Source organism: Drosophila miranda, assembly GCF_003369915.1.
Source record: "Drosophila miranda strain MSH22 chromosome Y unlocalized genomic scaffold, D.miranda_PacBio2.1 Contig_Y1_pilon, whole genome shotgun sequence".
Classification (NCBI taxonomy): Eukaryota; Metazoa; Arthropoda; class Insecta; order Diptera; family Drosophilidae; genus Drosophila; species Drosophila miranda.
In genome coordinates this window covers 10560637-10583321 of record NW_022881603.1, presented here as the reverse complement: position 1 = coordinate 10583321, position 22685 = coordinate 10560637, and the positions used below count along the sequence as shown (strand labels likewise).

The 22685-nt window shown below is 45.2% G+C and overlaps 2 protein-coding genes, 2 long non-coding RNA genes and 2 pseudogenes across 7 annotated transcripts; 4 read left to right on the top strand and 2 right to left on the bottom strand.

Moving 5' to 3' along the window:
* Positions 1-186: 186 nt before the first annotated feature.
* LOC117190465 lies at positions 187-2435 on the top strand (annotated as a pseudogene).
* A 4546-nt stretch (positions 2436-6981) lies between these two features.
* LOC117190432 lies at positions 6982-8885 on the top strand (annotated as a pseudogene).
* On the bottom strand, positions 8808-17653 carry LOC117190464 (SPARC-related modular calcium-binding protein 2-like). 4 transcript variants are annotated; one of them, XM_033395535.1, is made up of 10 exons: positions 17035-17652; positions 11411-11570; positions 10837-11345; positions 10610-10727; positions 10130-10429; positions 9903-10036; positions 9552-9829; positions 9360-9494; positions 9146-9288; positions 8808-9084 (listed from the first exon to the last, which is right to left on the bottom strand). In XM_033395535.1, the coding sequence occupies exons 1-10, from the start codon at positions 17131-17133 to the stop codon at positions 9023-9025; spliced, it is 1938 nt and encodes a 645-aa protein (XP_033251426.1). In that variant the 5' UTR covers positions 17134-17652; the 3' UTR covers positions 8808-9022. The 4 variants fall into 4 exon arrangements, with proteins under 4 accessions (XP_033251426.1, XP_033251428.1, XP_033251429.1 ...); XM_033395537.1 differs by having other exon boundaries at positions 8808-9075; XM_033395538.1 differs by having other exon boundaries at positions 9903-9997.
* On the top strand, positions 13691-14668 carry LOC117190466. The gene is made up of 3 exons (XR_004473694.1): positions 13691-13947; positions 13999-14104; positions 14163-14668. It is a non-coding gene; the product is annotated as an uncharacterized LOC117190466 (long non-coding RNA).
* A 1418-nt stretch (positions 17654-19071) lies between the features above and the next one.
* On the bottom strand, positions 19072-19356 carry LOC117191041. Its single transcript, XR_004473919.1, has 2 exons — positions 19293-19356; positions 19072-19222 (listed from the first exon to the last, which is right to left on the bottom strand). It is a non-coding gene; the product is annotated as an uncharacterized LOC117191041 (long non-coding RNA).
* Positions 19357-22084: 2728 nt separating this feature from the next.
* LOC117190859 (defensin-like) lies at positions 22085-22461 on the top strand. Its single transcript, XM_033395891.1, has one exon. The coding sequence runs from the start codon at positions 22108-22110 to the stop codon at positions 22381-22383; it is 276 nt and encodes a 91-aa protein (XP_033251782.1). The 5' UTR covers positions 22085-22107; the 3' UTR covers positions 22384-22461.
* Positions 22462-22685: the final 224 nt, after the last annotated feature.

The following is a 22685-nucleotide window of genomic DNA, read 5'->3' as shown; positions in this document are numbered from 1 at the left end:
CACTAATTGACTTCATCGACGAAATTGATGTAAAGCTATAAACAGTACTCCAACATCTTCTATTCTTTGACTTGGCAATTTCCACCTTCAAAAGGCGGGCGGCCAAATAATCCCACGCTACTCACGGGGAGCTTGGTAACTTAAATCCTAAAAAAAAAAAAAAAAAAAAAAAAAAAAAATGTTTACAATACAAATAATGTGTATTGTTTACGCCTTGGTGGTCCATATACTGCTTCTGGGCTCGATATTTGTGATATACTTTCGATCCCCCGTTATCAATGGCCTGAAGCCGCAGACACCATTTATTGGATACGGACTGGAAGCCCCGGCGAATCGTATGGTTCTGATTGTCACAGATGGACTCCGCGCCGCTTCGTTTTTCGAAGACAATTGCCGGCATGTGCCGCATCTGCGGGAGATATTCATGCGCGAAGGCTTGGTTGGAATATCTCGCACGCGTGCTCCCACTGAATCTCGACCAGGTCACATAGCATTGCTAGCGGGCTTCTACGAGGATCCTTCGGCAGTTTTCAAAGGCTGGAAAGGAATCCCATTGACTTTGACTCGGTGCTCAATCGCAGTGGCTACAGTTTTTCCTGGGGATGTCCGAACATAATGGACGTATTTAAGAAGGTAACCAAACGCGGAGGCAGCGTTCACTTCCATCCCTTCAATGAAGCTGCTCTGGGGCGCAGGAGTTTCCCGTATCGCTTCCACTGTGGGAGCCCGCAAATTTGTGGCTACCGCTCCACGAGCTGGAGCAGGCACAACTGACACCACTGATGTCCGCGCTGGTAGGCCTGCCTCCTCCAATGAACAACTTTGGGACACTGCCGACCGGCTACATGGCTGTGAGTGAGGAGTACGAGGCCATGGCTGCTCACTGCAATGCTCTCCAGTTGCTAGCTCAATACGAAAAGCTGCTGGAGCAGCTTGTCTGTCAAGGGTTCTTTGCAGACTTTTTGAAAAACTTCGATGAGCTGTCGCCGGCAGAAATCAAATCATATAAGAAGCTGATATTGAATCTTCACACCAGAAGGGCCTATTCGGAATCTTAGGCCAGGAGCAATGTCGTTATGGAGCTTACTCTGAAGGGAATTGACTACTATCACGGGTACTATCGCAATTGTTTACTGCTAAGCACTGCGGCCACCTTCCTCGGTTGGATATTCTACCTGTATCGATTGCTGTCCAGGAACACGGCAGGAAACCTCCAGATAATGCTTGAAAAGCAAGAAAAAGTGTGCAGAATAACATTGGATGTTTCCATGTTCTTGTTGCTAATCTTTCTCGTGGCGCAGCGAGCGCCGATCGCAATTGCATTCTATTTGTTGCTCCCGATGCCTGTATGGATGATGGCACTGAAGCCCACAGCGTTTGAGTCCACATCAGCATCGGTTCCCAGCAGTCAGCCTGGAGTAACTGACTTCAGCGTCGCAACTGTTGTTGATTATTGTATGCGCTGAGCTGATGGTGTTTACCTTCTTTGAACAACGTCTGATCTCGCTGTGTTTCGTAGCCTTTGGATTCTATAACAATTGGAGAAACTTCGTGCCTAACTCCCGGGAGCTCTACACCTGGCTGGCGTTGGTCATTATCCTTGCCTGTTTCCCCCTTCTGCCGCTGTCAGAGGGTTACCAAAATTTGTATCTTTTTCTTTCTGTCATTGTGCTAGTATTTCTAAGAGCATTTTGGTCCAAGAAGCGGCGCTTCAGTTACAGTTATCACACCAAGTACTGTAATGCCCTGATCCTGTTGAACACCATCATCTGTGCGTATTTTGATTCAGAGGAATACGACGTACCCATCTTGCTATACCTAGCCAGCTGGTCTTTCTTGATCTATGCCTTTGTCTCAATTCTAACGAACAAGGAGTCGAATCTGGAGCAGAGTCTGGACCAGATCTGCTTTAATCTGGGATCGCTCCATGCTCTGCTTTCCACCTCATACGAATCCGTCTTCGTGCAGCTGCTCACCATGGAACTTAGCCTATCGCTCGCCGCTACGAACTCGGTCAAATCAGTTCCACGTGTGGCCTTCAGTATTCTCCTGTATACATTATTCTCATTCTTTGGCATGGAATCTTTTGAATCGGTCGACAATCTGTTTGATTCCAACAGTGGGCGCTGCTTCCTCTGGCAGTATACGCCGTATATCACCATTGGTCTTGTTCTGTTGAAGCACTCCCTGCCGGTGCTGCTAAACATGTCCATTCTCTATACGCACTGCGAGTATGCCCGTCAGAGGGAGAAGAGAATCTTCATCTGCATATTGTTCATTTGCAACATAATGGGACTGAACTTCCTGTTCCTGGTGCGCAGTCGGGGATCCTGGAAAGATATGGGGGCTTCAATAATTAATTTCTACATCATGGGGTTAATTACGCTGATTATTCTTCTGCTGTCCTGGGTCGCACGTCTGACCTAGTTCTAAATCATGAAAATCCTTTTTAATAAAATATATAAACATTTCTTTGTTTTACTGACCGTTAAGGTTCGATAACGTGCTAGTCTGTAAAATGTCTCCAAAAAGAATCGAATAGCTATCATTGCACTCGATTAAAATGTATCGAAAAATACACTAGCGCGTTGTTTCACATCAGCTGATTTTAGTTATGATTTAAATTTGTACAATAAAGAACTGCCATCTCGATTGATTTTGTGTGGGAAATTTTCCCGTGGACGGCCGTTTCGTTAAAAAAATACTCCAGAGGTTGTTCAACACTGTTTTAATCAAAAAGACATTTTCCGAAGCTTCTGGGGGTGCCTCACACTCCTACGAAGACGGCGCGAAGAAATTCCCAAAGCTTCATCAATTAAGTCGAAAAACCTGGAATTTACTGCATGGCGTTCCGGAATAACTCTTAAAACGGCTCTTGGAACTCCGTCTGGACCCTGAGAAGCATGGCAAGCATAGGAAAGACAAGGATGGCCACGGAGAAGGCGACGGGAGTTAAAATTCGCATGGAAACGCTGAAAAAAAGGGAAGGAGAAGCTAAATCCGCCATGCGGGTAGGAGTAAAGATGGCGGCAAAAACGGCTCCGCCGCTTTTGGCTTCTAAACTGCTGTGCAAGAAACCAAACTTGTCGACGAACGTGTCGACAAACATGTCCACGAACACGACAACAAGCATGACATCAAACATTTCTACGACGAAAGAGAGAGAAGACTGACGCGGCTTGTGTGGCTTCCGTGAGTACGAAAAACGGAAGTAAACGCAAAATCATCGTTAACAAGTATTATGAGGGGCATAAAGGCCCATACATTGCTTGTATCGACAAAATGAGTGCGAATAATGCCAGAATTGCTATAAACCAGTTTGATCTATCCGATCTACTGCTGAAACAGGGCATTAGCGATATCGAGGAGGTTGCTAGAATGGGCAAGATTGTGTGCGGGTCGGCGGAGTGTGCAAACGGGCTAGTGGAAAACAGTGTTTTCGCTGCTCAAGGGTACTCAACCCGAATCTTTAGGCACTTCGTCCAAAAAGCAGGGTTAATTTTTGGGATCCCCGGGCACTACTCGGAGGAACAGCTAGCGGAGCTTGTAACCTCGGATATCCCAATTGAGGAGATAGTTCGGATTACGCGAAGGGATAGAGCATCGGGGGAACGTGTACCTACTGGCAGGGTGAAACTCTGGTTCAGAGGAGAGCAGTTACCAACCAAAATCAATTTTCTATATTCTAAAGTAGAAGTGAAACCTTTTGTTCAGCTTATTCAATGTTTTAGGTGTTTTAGGTTTGGCCATCTGGCGCAACATTGCAAGAGTGGAGCGAAATGTTTCAAATGCGGACAAGATCACAGCAAAGATATTATCTGCTCAGGGCTGGTCTGTGCTAACTGCAAGGGGGAACATGCTGCCACCCACCCGCAGTGTGAGGCCAGGAAAAAAGCGTACGCCATTCAAAAGTGCATGACACTGGAAAACCTAACTAGAGCTGAGGTCAAGGCTAGATATCCGATCCTTTTTGATAGAACTTCCCCCAACCTAAGGGATCAAGGGGAATTTCCTAGACCCAGTTGGCAATCTAACCGCTCCCCTGAATTCTTAAATAACAGCTTAGAGTCCGCCAGGGAAATTCATTCTGTCACCTCTTTCGCGGAAGTGACCAAATCCAATAGGGTTGCCGCCCGGAACGCAGAGGCGGCCAAGGCAGCAGCCAACATGGCAGAGTGGAAGAACTCAATAAACTCAGACTACGTCCAAATGAGCGAGAAATTTGTGAGATCTTTATCCGTGGAGATGGCAGTTGGTTCTCAAAACATCCAACAATGAAGATTCTTCAGCTAAATATTCAAAGTCTGACACACAACAACAACAAACAGCTCCTCTCAATGTTCCTAGACAAGAACGCAATAGATATTGCCATCCTCTCAGAGATTTGGGTGTTGAACAACGCGGACTGCAACATTTTAGACTATAACTTTTTCTGCAGGCCCAGAGAGGACGGCTACGGCGGGGTTGGCATCTACGTCAGGAAAAACATTCAATTCAGCATTTTAAAAATAGAGAACGACTTGGAAATTTTAGGAATAAAAACATTAAACCTCAAGAGCAATTTCAATATTTTTAGCATATATGCACCGCCATCAACAACAGTTTCACAGTTTAAATCGGGCACAAAAAAGTTTTTCGAATTCGCGGCTTCGCTTTACATACCCTCAATAGTGGGCGGGGACTTCAACGCTAGGTCTTCTATCTGGGGAAGTCCGATCTGTGATCGCAAGGGTCGCAGCATTGAGAATTCCACCCGGGAGGCCGGATTTATCTGCCTAAACGACGGTTCGCCAACCTTCTCCAGGAGCCCATCTCAATTCTCCGTTCTTGACCTTTCTTTTTCGAACTACAGAAATGGAACTATTAACTGGCAAGTCCTCAAAACAAAAATTACGAACAGCAACCACTTCCCAATTGTATTATCAGTGCAAGGCCTAAATGCCCCCCTCCAAGGCAAGAAGATCCTTCACAACAGAATAGCCCGGATTCTGGGTGCAAGTGATTTCTCAAATCTGGAGGAGCTCAATGAAAAAGTGAAATCCCTGACCTTAAAAAACACGGTCACATTCTCAAGCAAGAACAAGTATGTTGCTAAGAAATGGTGGAACGAGGAAACGGAAAAACTTTTTCGCGTGAGAAACGCTTGCAGGCAAAAATTCTACCTCACCAAAAAATTGGCTGATGCCAGAGCAACCTTAGAAGCTGACAAAAATCTACAAAATCACGTAAAAAATCTTAGAAAGCGCAACTTTTCCAAGTTTATAGAAGAGGTCTCCTCATCGCCCTCTATGTGGAGCAGGGTGAAGAACATCAAAAAATACGGTCAAATCAAAAATGTAGGGAACAAATGGACGAACGAAGATGACAAAAACTTTCTCAATATGGTTAAAGTAACCCCATCCACGTCAAACAGTAGGCCCCCTAAGAAAATTCCTGCCCCTTTGTTAGGACCAGACGACCCGGAACCCCTGGAACTGGAAGAATTCCTGGCCTTCCTAAAAACTAGGAACCCCAATTCGGCTAGAGGCCCTGATGGCATCTCGTTCAGGATGCTTCAAAAGCTAACAAGTGGGAAAAAACAAGACATTTTTGAAATTATAAATAAAGTATGGCTGAGTGGCGTCATCCCTGAAGTCTGGCGCAGGATAAAAGTGGTACCCATCCCCAAGAAGAATGCAGACCCTACTTCCTTCCAAAACCATAGGCCGATTTGTTTGATTAACACGCTGTTTAAATCCATAGAGGGGTTGATAAAGTTGAAGTTGCACATAGCAAACTGTGACCTGCTGCCGGTCAGGTCCTATGCCTTCAGGAGAAACAGGTCCACGGCTCTTTGCATCAACGACCTTATCAACAAAGTTCTGGCGCTGAAGGCGAGGGGTTGTCAGGTTGTCGCAGCTTGCCTAGACTTACAAAGAGCGTTCGACTGCGTAAGAGTGGACACACTCGAGCACAGGATGAGGGATATGCGGTTCAATACAAGCCTCACGGCTTGGATCTCCAGCTTCCTTAACAGACGAATTCTCATAAAGGGCAAAAGCGAGGTAGAGGTGAACAGAGGTGTTAGCCAGGGTAGCTGTCTCAGCCCAACCCTTTTTAACCTTTACACAGCCGAACTACATGATATTAACAGTCATAAACTGCTTACTGTTTCAGTATGCTGATTACTTTTTCATAGTTTGTTTTCATAAAGACGTATCCATTGCGAAATGTGTGCTGGAAGACAGTATAGATAAGTTCGAAGAAAAATGCAATAGGCTAAACCTGTCATTCAATCCGGTGAAGTCTAAAGTGATTTACTTCAACAATCGTAGAGCTGCGCTAAATATCTCGCATCAAGGAGTTGAGATCAGACAAGTAGAGCAGATCAAATACCTAGGCAGGACTATCTCAGCAAACAACTCAGCCTCTGGTCACATTGATCTGGCCATCTCGGAATCGAACAGAAACTGTGCATTTCTCAGATTACTCAGTGGGTGTCACTATGGTATCAGCCCCAAAAGAGGACTTATATTTTACAAGGCATTTGTCAGAAGTAGGCTAGAGTACGCGTGCTCATCATTCTGCAACCTGTCCAAATCTGCCTTGGCCAAAGTCAAATCCCACTGCAACCATCACCTCAGAAAGTCGCTGGGTCTGATAATCTGCACTCCCGTTCCTATCATATATCACATGGCAGGAGAACTTCCCCGGACTACAGGATGAGATTCCTGGCGGCGAAAGAGTTGGTTAAGGTGTTTGCATTTAATCTCCCAGCAAGTGAAACAGTGTCAGCAAATAGGGATTTAAACACGGGCTACGCTAAGGCATATCGGGAGTTTGGCAGCATAATAGATAGAGTTGAGGTTTTCGAGAACACAGCTTCATTTTGCACTAAAATTAGCTCCGACTTAGAATTTTTCAAGGGTTCTGCACCCAACAAGCACGCTATAGACCAGGCAGGTATCATGCTGCTCCACGGGGAAAAGAAGGATCAGCTGACAAAGGGTGGTTGATGAGGGCCTCCAGTTACCGCTCCACGAGCTGGAGCAGGCACAACTGACACCACTGATGTCCGTGCTGGTAGGCTTGCCTCCTCCAATGAACAATTTAGGGACACTGCCGACCGGCTACATGGCTGTGAGTGAGGAGTACAAGGCCATGGCTGCTCACAGTATTGCTCTCCAGTTGCTAGCTCAATACGAAAAGCTGCTGGAGCAGCACAGGCAAGGGTTCTTCGCTGACTTTCTGAACAATTTCGATCAGCTGTCGCCGGCAGATATAAATACGTACAAGCAGCTGATAGTTAAGCATCGCACGGAAAGAGCCTTTGCGAAATCTTTGGCCAGGAGCAATGTCGTTATGGAGCTAACTCTGAAGGGAATTGACTACTATCACGGGTACTATCGCAATTACTTACTGGTAAGCACTACGGCCACCTTAATTGGTTGGATATTCTACCTGTATCGATTGCTGTCCAGGAACACGGCGGGGAAACTCCAGATAATGCTTGAAAAGCAAGAAAAAGTATGCAGAATAACATTGGATGTTTCCATGTTCTTGTTGCTATTCTTCCTCGTGTCGCAGCGAGCGCCGATCTCAGTTGCATTCTATTTGTTGCTCCCGATGCCTGTATGGATGATGGCATTGAAGCCCAAAGCGTGTGGATCCACGTCAGCATCGGTTCCCAGCAGTCAGCCTGGAGTAACTGCCCGGATGACTTCAGCGTCGCAACTGTTGTTGATTATTGTATGCGCTGAGCTGATGGTGTTTACCTTCTTTGAGCGACGTCTGATCTCGCTGTGTTTCGTAGCCTTTGGATTTTATAACAATTGGAGAAACTTCGTGCCTAACTCCCGGGAGTTCTACACCTGGTTGGCGCTGGTTATTATCCTTGCCTGTTTCCCCCTTTCTGCCTCCGTCAGTGGGTTACCAGAACTGGTATCTAGTTCTAGCTGGCATTGTGCTCATAGTCGTGAATGCTTTGTGGTGCAAGGAGCGGCGCCTCCGGTTTACCAATCACACCAAATACTGCAACGCTCTGGTCCTGTTGAACACCGTCATCTGTGTGCATCTTCATTCAAACCAAATTGGGGTTCCCATTGCACTTCACCTGGCCAGTTGGTCGTTCCTGATCTACGCCTTTGCATCCATTCTATTCAACAGTGAGTCAAAACTGGAGGTGCGTCTGGCCCAGATCTGCTTCAATTTGGGCTCACTCTATGCCCTTCTTTGCACCTCATACGAATCCGTCTTCGTGCAGCTACTCACCATGGAACTGAGCCTATCGCTTGCCGCCCAGAGCTCCCGGAGCTCAGAGAAATCGGTTCTGCGCCTGGCATTTACTATTCTACTCTATACATTCTTTTCGCTCTTTGGCAGCGGAAACATTGCATCGATCAGTTAGTTTGATCCCAACATTGCTCGTTGCTTTCTTAGCACCTTCTTGCCATTCATCATCATGGGCCTGGTGCTGCTGAAGCTGCTCCTGCCGGTGGTGCTGAACTTGTCCATTGTCTATACCCACTGCGAGTGTGCACGTGAGCAGGAGCAGAGAATCTTCATCTGCCTACTGATCATTTGCGACATAATGGGTCTAAACTTCCTGTTCCTGGTGCGCAATCAGGGCTCCTGGATGGACATCGGCTTTTCCATATCGCATTTTGTCATCATGGAGGTGACCACGCTGGTGCTACTGCTGCTATCGTATGTCGCCAAGCTGCTCCTGCGCCTGGTCAACTGCGATCGTCTCGTGGAAAAGCTGCGCTAATAAAACCCGGATCCGGATAAAATCCAAGTCCATGTCCTGATTTACCAAAAACCTTACATTTAACTTAAGCATTTATGTCAATATTTACAATACTAATTAAGAATTAGTAACATACACTTGTAAATCGTAGAATCTATATGCTAGGAATGTGTCTGTGTGTTGGTGTAGGGTGTAGGGTGTAGGGTGTGTGTTGATGTGTGGGTGTGTGGCATGGCACGACGACATCTAATGAGTAGCAGTAGCAGCAAAAAGAACAAAAACCATTCTCCCAAACTAATCTTTAAGATATTTCTCCAGCGGATTTAATCCCTGGCGTTTCGGATTGGCTGTCTCATCAGGAACGGAAACAAGAATCACTATCAGTCATTCTTCAAGCCTCTCAGATTCTCTACTCACTTGACTGTGCCGGCTTAGCTGTGGTGGCACTCTGCGCCCGTGGGGAGGATTGTAGGCAATTGAGCCACTCGGCCAACGAGATCTTCTTATCACCATTCACATCACAGTAGCGCGGCATCTTCTTGCCACATCTCCGTAAATTGCTGCGGGAGATTACGTGGATTGTTAATAAAGCACAAATGTGATTATGATTGAATTATCAGATGGTGCTCACCTGGCACTGGTGACCAGATCCCGGAACACTTTCCATTCTCTGCGCTCCCACGACTTGTTTTTGTTCTTATCCAGATACACAAAGCTCAGCGTGGCAATCCGTTCGTCTTCCGTTTTCCACATGGTCGAGTTGGTGCTGTTCAAAATTCTATTAATACGAATTGATAAAACAGGGTTCCGCCTCTAATCCTACCTCGTTGGACTGCTGGGCAGAGAGAGCTGCGTGTTGAGGTATGCCTTGAGCTCCTTGAGGAACTGCGTTTTGCGCGGCTCAGTGCATCCCTTCATGGGTCGCACGACGATGTCCTCATCGCACTGGGGCGGCTTGTTCTTTACCCAAGTGCCCGGAATGTTTTTGCCCGTGTCCTCGTTCACACACCAGCAGTATGGGGTGGAGCTGTAGCACTGGATTCGCTGATAGCGTCCATCGGGCATGCACTCGGGCACAAAGAACCTGCTCTTGCCACCGTGCTGTGGAATACAAATCAGAGGATTTCCATTTGAATATTTACGCTTTTAAAGAGAGAGATGTGGTGGAACCTACGCCTTGTTCCTCCAGTGCCACCGCCTGATCCACCCAGCAGTTGGACTCGCCCTCATTCTCGGTGTTTGTCGATTCCGGCGTCTTTGAGTTCAGCACTGTCAAGATATGGGCATTAACATACATTCTATTCTGCCCTTTGGATACATGCCAAATGGATATGAATGTTACTAATTTTGGTTAGTGCTCAGCACCCAAGACACAACAGAGGCGTTTATGTATGTACGTACTAATTAGTGACGGATAGTTCAGAGATGTGCGTGAATGGTGCATGCTCGAGGCGTCCGATTCGTCCTCATCCTCGCCGTTCCCATTGCCATACCCGGTCGCACCATCGTCGTAGTTCTCATCATTGTCCTCGCTTCCAACGCCCAGATCCTCCGAGTACGAGTGCGGACTGCTGCTGCCGATGATATTGGTGTTGGTATGATCGTGGTTGTTGCTATTCGAATTTGTGGTGTGAATATGATGCATGTCGTGTGGCGGAGCCGTGGCTAAGCTGCCATTGGGGACATCAACTGCGCCACTACCTGGATACAGACAAGACAACACACAGATACCAGATATGATTATTATGTTGATGGAAGTTAGTAATTATCCTCCGCTCCCTGGGTTAAGGTTTTATTTAAGATAATAATCGATATGTATCAAAATCTTTTGTTAGTTTCGAGTGCAAAGACAGAGGAAAATTAATTAATAGCTTTACTTACGATTATGCGAATCTTTGAACAGGCAAAGACTCCACTCGATGCGGGACAGGTTGTCGTCTTTGTTGACGACATCACAGTACTTGCCAAAAGCACATCCACAGCGTCGCGGCTTCACCGCCTGTTCGCATACAAAGCAGCAATATGTTTGGGTTTGGTTTGTTTTAAAGTGGGTGTACATTTGTAGGCTGACCTGGCGTCTACAGGGCACATAAACAGCCGCTACTCACCCGCTTGAGGAGCTTCTTCAGCTCGCGTACTTCTTGCCTGTCCAGCAACTGGTTGCCATCCGCATCCAGCCTGGTAAACTTCCAGTCCAAGATGGCAGCGTCCGAGTGGGTCTCTTTGGGGGCAAAGCGCAAGTACTCGCTGCGGAACACCTCGATCAGATTCCTGTTGAAAGCAGTGCGATCCGCCTTGCCACATTGACGATGAGCAGCTGTTCCGCTCCTACTGCTGCTTGCTTCAGCACTGCCTCTGGCAGAGTCTTCATCGTAGCTGATCTGCCGCGTGGGCAAGCGGCGACGGTTGCGCCTGTAGACCCGGCACTTGGGCTTCCTGCGGCGCGACGAGGTGGAGGTGTCTTCAATTGGACGGCCCATGCTGTCACTGCACCAGCATCCAGCCTCTCCGTAGCACTGCCTGGCAGCATAGTTTCCGTCCTTGCGACAGCGCGGCACAAAATACTTGGGATCGCGTGCCTGCTGGCGACGCGCGTATTGGGCAGCCTCCAGGCAGCCTGCAATCGGGCAAAGCAAACGTTAGAATCGGAGCAGAACATGTGACACGCCGCTCATCGCTTACCGTTGCACGAACCACGGTACTTGAGGCTCACCGGATGGCCGCTGCACTGCACCCGGAGCAGGTGACAGCGGGTGTGATAGGTCTGGCCATCGGTGCCGCAGACAGGTCCCTCGCTCTCATCGCACTCGCCCAGCTTGGCGGCGCACGCAGACATTTTCAGCTGGAAGCACCAAGGAAGAGGTGTCAATTGTGAATGTGAAGCATTTGTCTACCGCTCCCTCCCAATACCACTGCCACTCTCCCCGCTCGGGGAGACACGCTTAAATAGAATCAAACACGCGTAAAATGATTTATCGCATTTATGGCCAAGTCGCCGAGCGTCTGGCCGCTCGACTCTGACTTGCATACGGAATGGCGAACAGTGAACGCCTGGCCCGGCAGGGGCGTATACACGCGACATGGCTAATATGAAAATCAAAGTTGTCAGGCCCATAACTTGAATGGCATCGCAAATACGAGAGCAATGTGCAAAAAGCCATGCGAAACCAAAAATCAGCACCGAAATTATGGCGGCCTGTCGCTTTCGTTGTCGCTTGGATGTTGTCGAGTGTCGTGTCGACCAACTGCCTGGGCCGTGCCGGCACGGCTGCTGCTGAATGCGCGAATTCTTGTTTAGCCCACAAAATCATATCTACATACATATGTATGTATGTAAGCATATATTTATGTACAAATGTATATGGTATATAAATCATAAAAAAACGAGGGGGAACGTTGTGAGTTGCTGCGGAGACCGCAACTTTTATACATTTATACCCGATACTTAGTCAGTATGGCTCTCCTCCGGCAGACGCCGCGAATATTAAACGACACGACAAAGAGTGCGTGCGAGAGAGACAGAAATCAGTCTGAGCGTGACGTCGGGCGCTGCGTAGCCACAGCAAATTGATTTCTTGCTTTAGGCTACAAAAATGATCCGATCTGACCAAGATTTAGCAATCTGATAGATATGGTCATTATCTATGATTTTGCGTTTTTAGTTTTCTCGAATGTGCAATATTGTGGATGCAACAGAAGGGGGTGGGGCGATATTCTGAGATATACGTTTTATAGTGAGATCTAACAGAAGTGCGGATACCAAATTTGGTTACTCTAGCCTTAATAGTCTCTGAGATTTAAGGATGCCCCAGATTTTCGTCCTTTGCGGGGGCGGAAGGGGGTGTGGCGAAATTTGGACACGAAACGGTCAAGGTCCGATATCACAGGAGTGTGGATACCAAATTTGGTTGATATGGCTCTTATAGGTTCTGAGATCCTTGAACTCATATTTTGCAATTGGCAAAACAGACCATGAAACCTGTGTGTTAGAGAGAGACAGAGCGAGAAAGAATGAAATTGTTTTCTTGATTCTGGCTATAATAATTATACGATCTGGTTGAGATTTTACACTCTAGAACATATAGTCATCCTCTACGTTTTTGGTTTTATCGTATCTTTAAAAATGTGGATGCCACAGATTTTCGTCCTTTGTGGGGGCGGAAGTGGGCGGGGCGAAGTTTTGAAATATTTTTGTAGTAGTGACATATCACAGAAGTCTGGATCCAAAACATCGTTGCTCTAGCTCTTATAGTCTTTGAGCACTAGGCGCTGAAGGGGACGGACAGACGGACGGACGGACAGACGGACAGACGGACGGACGGACAGACAGACATGGCTCAATCGACTCGGCTATTGATGCTGATCAAGAATATATATACTTTATGGGGTCGGAAACGATTCCTTCTGGACGTTACACACATCCACTTTTACCACAAATCTAATATACCCCAATACTCATTTTGAGTATCGGGTATAATAAATGTGGGGGGACGGGGGACCTCAACACAATTGCGTAGCACTTAATACTGCCACTGCAGCGCCTTTTGTCGCCAATTTGTTCGGCCAGCCCACGTCCATTTGGACATTAATTAGATTTTGCTGTTATTGTCCAAAAGCTGAAATATGTTTTGGATAAGATATTAGGATACGATACTAATTGACGGCCTTGCAAATGCCGAAAGCGAAAGTGGATCTACTCATTTTACAATACAATACGAACAGCGGTTTCGATTCACATTTTCTAATCAAAGGTCAATTACTAACCAGCCCAGAAAAGTTGCGATTTCTGGCGGCATTCAAGCACCGCATAAATCTTGATTCTGCTGATATCCTCCTGATAACCCTCCATGGAATAACACTTTGTACAAAAATAAGCTTACAAATTGTTGATGTTTTTTTTTTTAATATCTTTTCTATATTATAACGAATTAATGGATTTTCCTTAGACAAAGCTATAATCAGAATGGTGATTAAAAGTATAGGAGATTAGGAGTATACCATCGTCATACTCCTGCTATTGTTTCGTTTTCTTTTTGTGGCACTGACTATGATAGTGAAAGAAAGAACCTTTTAGCCTTTTAGCATCAGCAGATCTGCTTGCTAGCATCCGCCTAGATCCTACAGGCTGAGCACAGGCCCACACCCGGCCGGAGCAGAATAATCCTCTGCATTTAACCACCTGACCCATGAAGCCTGCGCAATCGAATCTGCTGCATTGAGTAAGAATTGACCCCCGTAACCGACTTGATGTTGACCACAGCTTCTTGCAGTCTTTTGTCGATGCCATCTTCCACCCTAGCAATGTCCATTTGCGGAGTCTGACTGTCTGAGTGGAGATACGCAGCCGGCACACCCATCGCTCGATGGGCCAAAACGGTAATTTGGAACTCCGAGATAGGCCTCCAAGCCGTCAATATCATTTTAATATTTGCAGATCACATCGCAGGATAACCGCGAACACTGCATGACCTTGCAGGTGTATGGACGAGGCGCATTTTATGCTGTGCCTGCTGATCAGTGGAGTCCGACAAACTTCGAGCCCGAATAAGTGGCTCGCACCGAATACTCATATACTAAGGATGGTTCAACCAGCGCCTATGCCGCATACCCCGAAAAATAATGTTCGCTGGCCTATCACGCGGCGGGAGAATACTTCTAGATACATTTTGTTCAAACATTTCTTTACTTAAACATGACTTGGGTCTGGGTATATTTGAAAATGTCAACACAATCCAATTAAAAAGGTATACAATGGGTTTCAATTCATCTTTTCTAAACAAATATCAGTATTGACTTCTGTAAATGATAGAACTGTAGATCAACCAACAATGTTTTTGGGATCACTCATAAGACCGATTTTGAAACCCCAAAGGTAAATTTGATGTTGTTAAATACCAGAAGCCATAAGCCTTTATGAGAAATAAACATACTCGTAATACCTGCCCCAGTGTTATCTTGTTGCCCAAATACATACATGTATGTACATATGTAGAACATATTTCTGTGCATAGTATATGCACCAAAAATAATAGAATGTCTGTAAACATTTAGAATCCAAATTGTGTGCTTTCAGCACGCGCTCGCCGGTAATCGGAGTGCGCAGGTGATTTTCGACTCCCAGATACATATGTACATACATTTGTACAGAGGTGCAGACAGATATCGGACGAATGGGGAGCGGGCCAGAATACTCGTATGCCATCGTATTGCTGCAATCAGCAGATCCAATATATTTAAAGATACGAGAAAACTGAAAACGCAGAATCGTAGAGGATGACTATATGTTCTAGAGTGTAAAATCTGAACCAGATCGTATAATTATCATAGCCAGAATCAATAAAACAATTTCATTCTTTCTCGCTCTGTCTCTCTCTAACACACTGGTTTCATGGTCGGTTTTGCCAATTGCAAAATATGAGTTCAAGGATCTCAGAACCTATAAGAGCCAGAGCAACCAAATTTGGTATCCACACTCCTGTGATATCGGACCTTGACCATTTTGTGTCAAAATTTCGCCACACCCCCTTCCGCCCCCGCAAAGGACGAAAATCTGAGGCATCCACAAATCTCAGAGACTATTAAGGCTAGAGTAACTTAATTTGGTATCCGCACTCCTGTTAGATCTCACTATAAAACATATATCTCCAAATTTCGCCGCACCCCCTTCCGCCCCTCCAAAGAACGAAAATCTGTGGCATCCACAATTTTTAAGATACGAGAAAACTAAAAACGTAGAATCATAGATAATGACCATATCTATCAGATTGCTGAATCTGGATCAGATCAGATCATTTTCATAGCCAATAGGAACAAATCAACTCACAACGTTCCCCCTCGTTAGTAGTGTGTGTGTGTGTGGCATCTGTCGGGCTTGGTTGGTTGGGAGGGGCGGCTTGGGGAGGCGTACTTGACACGGAATGCCATCGATCACAGTCGAAATCGGCGCCAATGACATGAGAATGTCTAATTCTCTAAGATGTCACTATAAAACGTATATCTCAAAATTTCTCCCCACCCCCTTCCGCCCACACAAAGGACGAAAATCTGTTGCATCCACAATATTGCAGATTCGAGAAAACTAAAAACGCAGAATCATAGATAATGACCATATCTATCAGATTGCTGAATCTGGATCAGATCGGATCATTTTTGTAGCCAAAAGCAAGAAATCAATTTGCAGTGGCTACGCAGCGCCCGACGTCACGCTCAGACTGATTTTCTGTCTCTCTCGCACGCACTCTTTGTCGTGTCGTTTAATATTAGCGGCGTCTGCCGGAGGAGAGCCATACTGACTAAGTATCGGGTATAAATGTAGAGTTGCGGTGTCCGCAGCAACTTACAACGTTCCCGCTCGTTATAAATAGGGCGTTATCCCAAAAACGTGCCTGGATTGGGAATCCAAGTCACTGTGTCCTATGCCACTGGGCTGCGCTTGGGCTGCTGTTGATGCCACGGCCGGGGCACCCTGTCTCTCGCACAGGGCCACAAATTATAAATGGAGACAGCTCAAGGATTGTTACCGAGATAACGACAAAATTATTGACTGACAATTCTCAAGCTCGCCGAGCGGGAGAAGGAGACGAAGAGCACCGAGTGCTCGTATGAGGAGCGATGTGAAAAGGGATCCCAACGGCAAGAATAACACTTTAAATACTTCTTCACACTTTGTCATCATCAGGCAGCTTAGTGGCATTGGCAAAAAAGAAACCTCTGCTCTGCCTGGGTCTGGGCCTGGGTCTGGCCAACACCAACAGCAACTCCAATTCGAAAACGCTTCTGACCGTTTTCTGTTCTCTTTTGTTCTCCTCTGGCTTTTCGCTGAACGAGCCACACGAAACGAAACTCGTTCGTACGTCGGGCAGATGAAACAAAAACAAAAATGATGGAGAGACACAGAAGAGGTGGTGGTGCGGGGCGGGGCGGGTCGGACCTGGTCCGGCAAACTCCCGGCCAAGACGAAGTTGGCAGACAGCGCGGCGGCAGCAGGTTAGGTAGAAGTGGTAGAAGTCACAAGCTGTAGTTGAAGATGGAAGCAGCAGCAGCATCGGTGGCAGCTTCTTCTTTGTCTGCCTTTTGGACAAGCCCAGCCGAAGAGGCACTTTTAATACCTGGAATATTCAAGTGTTTTCTTGGGATTACGAAGTGCTGATCATTTGTATGTCTTAGCGGAATGGAAGTGCAGGCAGGACTTAAAGCAAAGCTTTTGGCAATGATCGATCCACTCAACCATTAGTCAGGATATCGATACTAGTCAGTACTATACTACGATAGGTATGTTATGTTTTATCTTTTTATTAAACACTTACTGTCTGCTCCAGTCGCCGCTCCTTGGACTGATCGTCACTCTTGCCGGCCGCCGCCATGACCGCCACGAACAAGGTCAGGAATAAACATCGCGCAAACATCTCAGTGCAAGAAATTTTAATTGTTTTAGCTCTTTTTTTTGCGGCAAAGTGTTTGTGTGTTCGTGTTCACAGTTAGAGCCAAAAATGACTGAAGATCGGCATTATACTCAAATATTCAAATATGCATTTATTTCACCGTCAAACTTTTTTTTGCAAAGTCGCAATTAGAATTTCTTTTCTTGTTGTGGGTGTGTGGGTGTATTGTGTATGGTGCGGAGGAGGAGATAGAACTTTTACTTTAGCGCTTTATTTATTTATCGATTTCCGTTGGCTATTTATAGTAACTGTTTCTACACCTACATATGTGAACATATATGTACATATGTATTGCACGTGTGCATGTGTGTACGTGCATTAAGGTTTTGTAGATCTTGTTTATATAATGGATTTCTTCTTTATATGTATGATTTTTCCGTTGTTTCGTGAAATTTCAAAAACCGTCCGAAAATAATCAAAAAACGAACTGAAGAACCAAAACCAACCAACCAAACGGTCGCAAAGTTTTCTGTCGACTGCGACTGGCATCCAACCCACCAAGCTGTTGAGGAGTAGAGTAGCCACCGTTGCCGACGCAGTCGCCGAAGCAGAATATAGGCGGGCCGGCCGATACGATACTGCTGAGGCCTAAACTAGCCACAAAGAGAGCAAGAGAGAGAGAGAGAGACCTGCCGTACCGCTGCTGCATATGTATGAATGTACATGTGTATGCATGTATGTGTGAGAGAGAGGATCGGTCTGGTGGCGTGCAGCGCCGCCGCCGCCGCCGTATTGAAAATCGACAATGTCGCCACAATGTCTGGCGTGTCTCTGTCTCCGCCATATCTTATCTTTTACTTTGCTTTTGCCTTTTAGTGTGTTTCCTCTCCTGACACAGCCCCGCGCCCGAGACTGGACAGCAGAGTGCAGCAGCATAAAGGCACACACACACAAACTCTCGTACAAGCAGAGTGGTGAGGAGGCATGCCGCAATGTGTGTGCGAGTGTGAAATGTATGTTCCTTTGTACATCTCAAGAGGTTGCCTCACCAAACATCTTAAACAAAAAACAAAAACCAAAGCAACAGTTGGCGGGATCACAGCACCAGCTGCTGTGCCCGCAGAGGTAGAGCTGGGGGAGGAGTCGGAAAGGTAGAGATGGTCCGAAGGACAGGAGAAAAGGAAAACGTGAGCTATATACTCGTTGAGCTCTGCTCCTGCCGTCCGTCTCACGTCTGTGATTTATAGAGCTGGTGGTGGTGGTGCTGCTGCTGCTGCTATCGAAGGAGGCAGGTCCCCCGGTCTGCCGATCACCGTTTCGGTGTGAAACCTGCCAGACAGTCTGACGGCAGAGATAGCCGACCCTCTCCTCTCAGGCATTGTTTTCGGCTGCCCCCCTCTGGTTCCACACTCAGTTTTGTGGTCTTCTTTTACGATCGAACATGCCCTGGAGTAGGAGTCGGAGGAGGAGTAGGAGAGGAGGTTTTGGAGTACAGTGGAGAGAGAAGACTGCCAGACAGTATGACGCCAAATTCAATACAACATGGTCGATAACAAAGGTAAACAGGCAGCGACAAGGGGCACTTGAGGGCGAGAGCCAGAGGCAGAGCAGTGTCAGACTCTACAGCCCTGCTACTGCTACAGCCCGTGTGATTGTCGGTTCAGCTCGGTTCAGTCCAGAACCAGATGCAGATATAGATATACCCTCTAGTACCAGGCAACTAGTTCCGCACTGGTGCCGCACTAGCTACCATTCTCACCTCCCTGGTTCCAGATCGATTACCCGCAATGTATTTCAGCGGAGAATTTAACACATGCATGTCCTAGGGCGGAACCACCCCTGGTTCCCGCTCGATTACCCGTAGCTAGCTCTGACCTAGTTACCAGTAACTGGTTCCGAACTGACTACTGGTAGTAGTCAATCTGGCAGTCTGGAATAATACAAAAATAAAAACACAATGTCTTTCAATATAACGAATAATTTTTAATTATATGATGCTTAGCCTACTCCTGGTTTTTGGCAAGACACCTCTTCTTAAAAACCCTTTTCTTCATCCTTTGCATTGCCTTCCGCACAGTGTTTTCGGGGGGCTCATCGCCAGGCGAAATACATTCTGTAATTAATATTTATTTTAATTTATATGAAAAATTTTTAAATCTCTAGAAGTGTAAATGGTATTTTACCTAGCAAAGCTGCAAAAAATTCTTTGTGGGTCCTAAGGGCCTTCTTCCCTTGGACCCCATCGACATTTAATGGCAGAACAATGCCCTCACTCAAAAAAAAGTTCAAGCCGCTCAAAACGCCAGCTGGCGGGAGAATTGATTTCATTGCTGTTATCTGTAAGTGAAACATTAAAATATAAAGATAAGACAGAGAAAAAGGTCATAAAATTTAGAGTTTAGATTTACTTACATAAATGTCCCTATTTAATTTTATTTTTTCTTCCAGTTCTATAAGCTCTTCCTCACGTTTTATTGGGAACTGTCCCCGAATGGGATTCAATTCCCCCTTACCAGCTGCTTTATTAAAACAGTTTGATCCGCTAAAATTTGGACCACTGCTTTCAATTGATCTAAAAACAATGTTGTTAATTAATTTGATTATAAAAATATTTTTCTATTAATCTTTTAATTGATTGATGTTATAGGTTCCTCATAGGAGCTCCTAATATTTGAAAGCCTTTGCCCTATAATTGCCCCTCCCTCTTCTTCAGTAAACCCTTTCACCATAATTGGAATATTTCCGTTAATAAAAAAAAAAATTATCTGGTTCCTTTACTGACAAAAAAAAATTATTAAAATAACACTTACTACCCACTATCTTAGGATGTGTGTCCTGGCGTGCCGCTAATAAACGCTCTTTCTGGAGCATCGCAAACTACTGCCCTAATAACTATATTTATATCTCTGCCACAAATGGTGAGCCTGCCATTCCTTAACGCTTTAAATTCTAGACAAAATTTTGCTAAAAACTCTTCACAGCTATGGGGCTTACTTTTCCCTAAAAATATACCGACTGGAAATACTGGAACATTTGGATAATTGTTAACTCTAACTAATATTGGCCATAGCTGTGCCCTTGAACTTCTAAATAATGGAAGTCCGTCAACATTTATATCAATATTGAGTTCTTCCATTTTATTGTATATTCTGAAAATGTCGTTCCAGCTGCTAGGCTAGGCCTATGTGAAGATAAGATCCGCCACCAACTAACTGAATATCACCTCTGTGCTGGCGTTTTGATTTATAAAACGGACAAACATCTATATTTTCCCCTTTCAAAATACTTACTAAATCAAGTGTACATTCACGCGTTGGCCTATGCTTCATAAACCACTGCCTAAGTTTGTCATTTAATGACTATTCATTTGGCTGAGTTTTGGGATTCTCATAGATAAATTCCTCCTCTTCTATCAGAATTTCTTTTTCTTCCACGTTTTCTTCCACTTTTCCTACCACTTTTCCTGTCACGTTTTCTGCCACTTTTTCTGCCTCTTTTTCTTCCCTGCACAACGCTAACTTTGCAAGGTTAGCTTCCCTTTCACTCTTACGGAGTCTACGCAAATGCCTATTGCTCATCATTTTATTTTAAATATTAAAATATATATTTGCACGTACCTGTTTATATTAATTTGATTTATTTTGTTAATTTATTAATTTCTTTTCTCACTTTTTTAACAAATGTTCACACAAAAGACTCTTCCAGCGATTAGATCTTGTACAGAAGTGAACAAAATCAACGCATAAAGCAAACGAGGAAAACAAATGCATTTTGTTTGTGTAAATTCTTGTCTCTTTCATTCCACGAGCGCAACTACAGTAAAATATCACGATTAACTTACCATTTCGATGCTTATTGCATGGCGTGGCTCGGTAAAAACTAGCTGAGTGGGCACTGTATCTCCACGGAACTGCGGTTATTTGCCGACTTCGAAAACAAAACGAAGGCGGCTTCGTTTTTCGGTTCTTTTTCGACTGGTCCGCGTTCGCTTCCCGCGTAACTAGTTGCAGAACTAGTACATTGTAGTCGACGAAGACCTGGTCCGCGTTCGCTTCCCGCGAAATTAGTTGCAGAACTAGTACATTGTAGTCGACGAAGACCTGGTCCGCGTTCGCTTCCCGCGTAACTAGTTGCAGAACTAGTACATTGTAGTCGACGAAGACCTGGTCCGCGTTCGCTTCCCGCGTAACTAGTTGCGTAGCTAGTTGCGCGGTAAACAGCGCAGAACTAGTTCGAGAGGGGTCAATTGACCCCTTTGGTTATACAGGGTAGATACAGATGCTCACACTCAACACACACACAGACACAACACGCCCGACTCATGTGTACCCAACTAATCATTTTGTGATTCTTGTTTGTTTATTTGTCTTTCTTTATGAAGAAGTTTTTCGGTCGAATTTATTTATTGTCTTGTGACTGCGTATCTGTATATGAATCTGTATCTGCATCTATGTATCTGCAATCCTTTGGATGGTTAAGCGCTGAAACAGTTCGAAATTGAAGCAATTATAATTTCCACCAGCATCAGCATATGATCAGTACTATAAACAAGATTTGCAATGAGTATGCAATATTTTTAGAGTTTGCTACACCGTTTAGCCAAAAGATTCAAGAGGATAAAAAGCTAATGCGAATTGTAGCCGTTAGTCCGTGTAGCCATGTAGTATATAGCAATGATTATTTGTTAAAAAAGGTTCTTCAAAGACGCATGACGAATAAGCTGTCTTCCCTGTTATCTTTAAAGATTGCCAATATTGGCAATACAATTTATAAATGTACCGAGACTTCGGGTTTTCCAGCACATTGTGGATGTATGTATGTACTCTCAATAAAATGAAATCCCCCGAGACGTATCCGTGCATAAAGAAATGACAATGGGGGAGTAAGAAACCCAATGGTAGTCCCTAGACGAATCGCTCAGACAATACGCAGCGAAGTTTGCTATAAAAAGCAACAGATGACACGATAGGACAGAACAGTATCAGATCAGATTCCATAATGAAGTTCATCGTTTTCCTTGCTCTTTCGTTGGCTGTGATGTGTCTGGTGCAGGCACAGCACATCGAGAAAGATGTGGCCAAGCCCCTGGTCCAACTGATGGAGCAACCCGTCCAGGATGTCGATGTCCCCGAGCACAGTCGCCAGAAACGGGCCACCTGCGATCTGCTTTCGAAATGGAACGTAAAGCACACGGCCTGTGCCGGCCACTGTCTTGCGAAGGGCTTCAAGGGTGGCTACTGTAACAACAAAGCAGTGTGTATTTGCCGTCGTTGATGCTGATTCGGAATGTATTTTAATCAGACATTATGTACACGCTTGGAAATAAAGCTCAGAGAACATTGAAATCGTCAATGAACACGTGCTGCTTGGGGGAAATGGGTATCATTATAGTGATGTCTATTCATGGTATCAGGATCGAGATCATATACTCATCACTCATCATATACATGAATAGGTCTAAAAAATGTCCATTTGAGAAAAGATCTTTATTAGTTAAGTTTTATCTTCATATCAATATTTATACTTTCATATAAAATTAGCAAAATAGGGTATACAAAGGCCTATACTACGGCTTA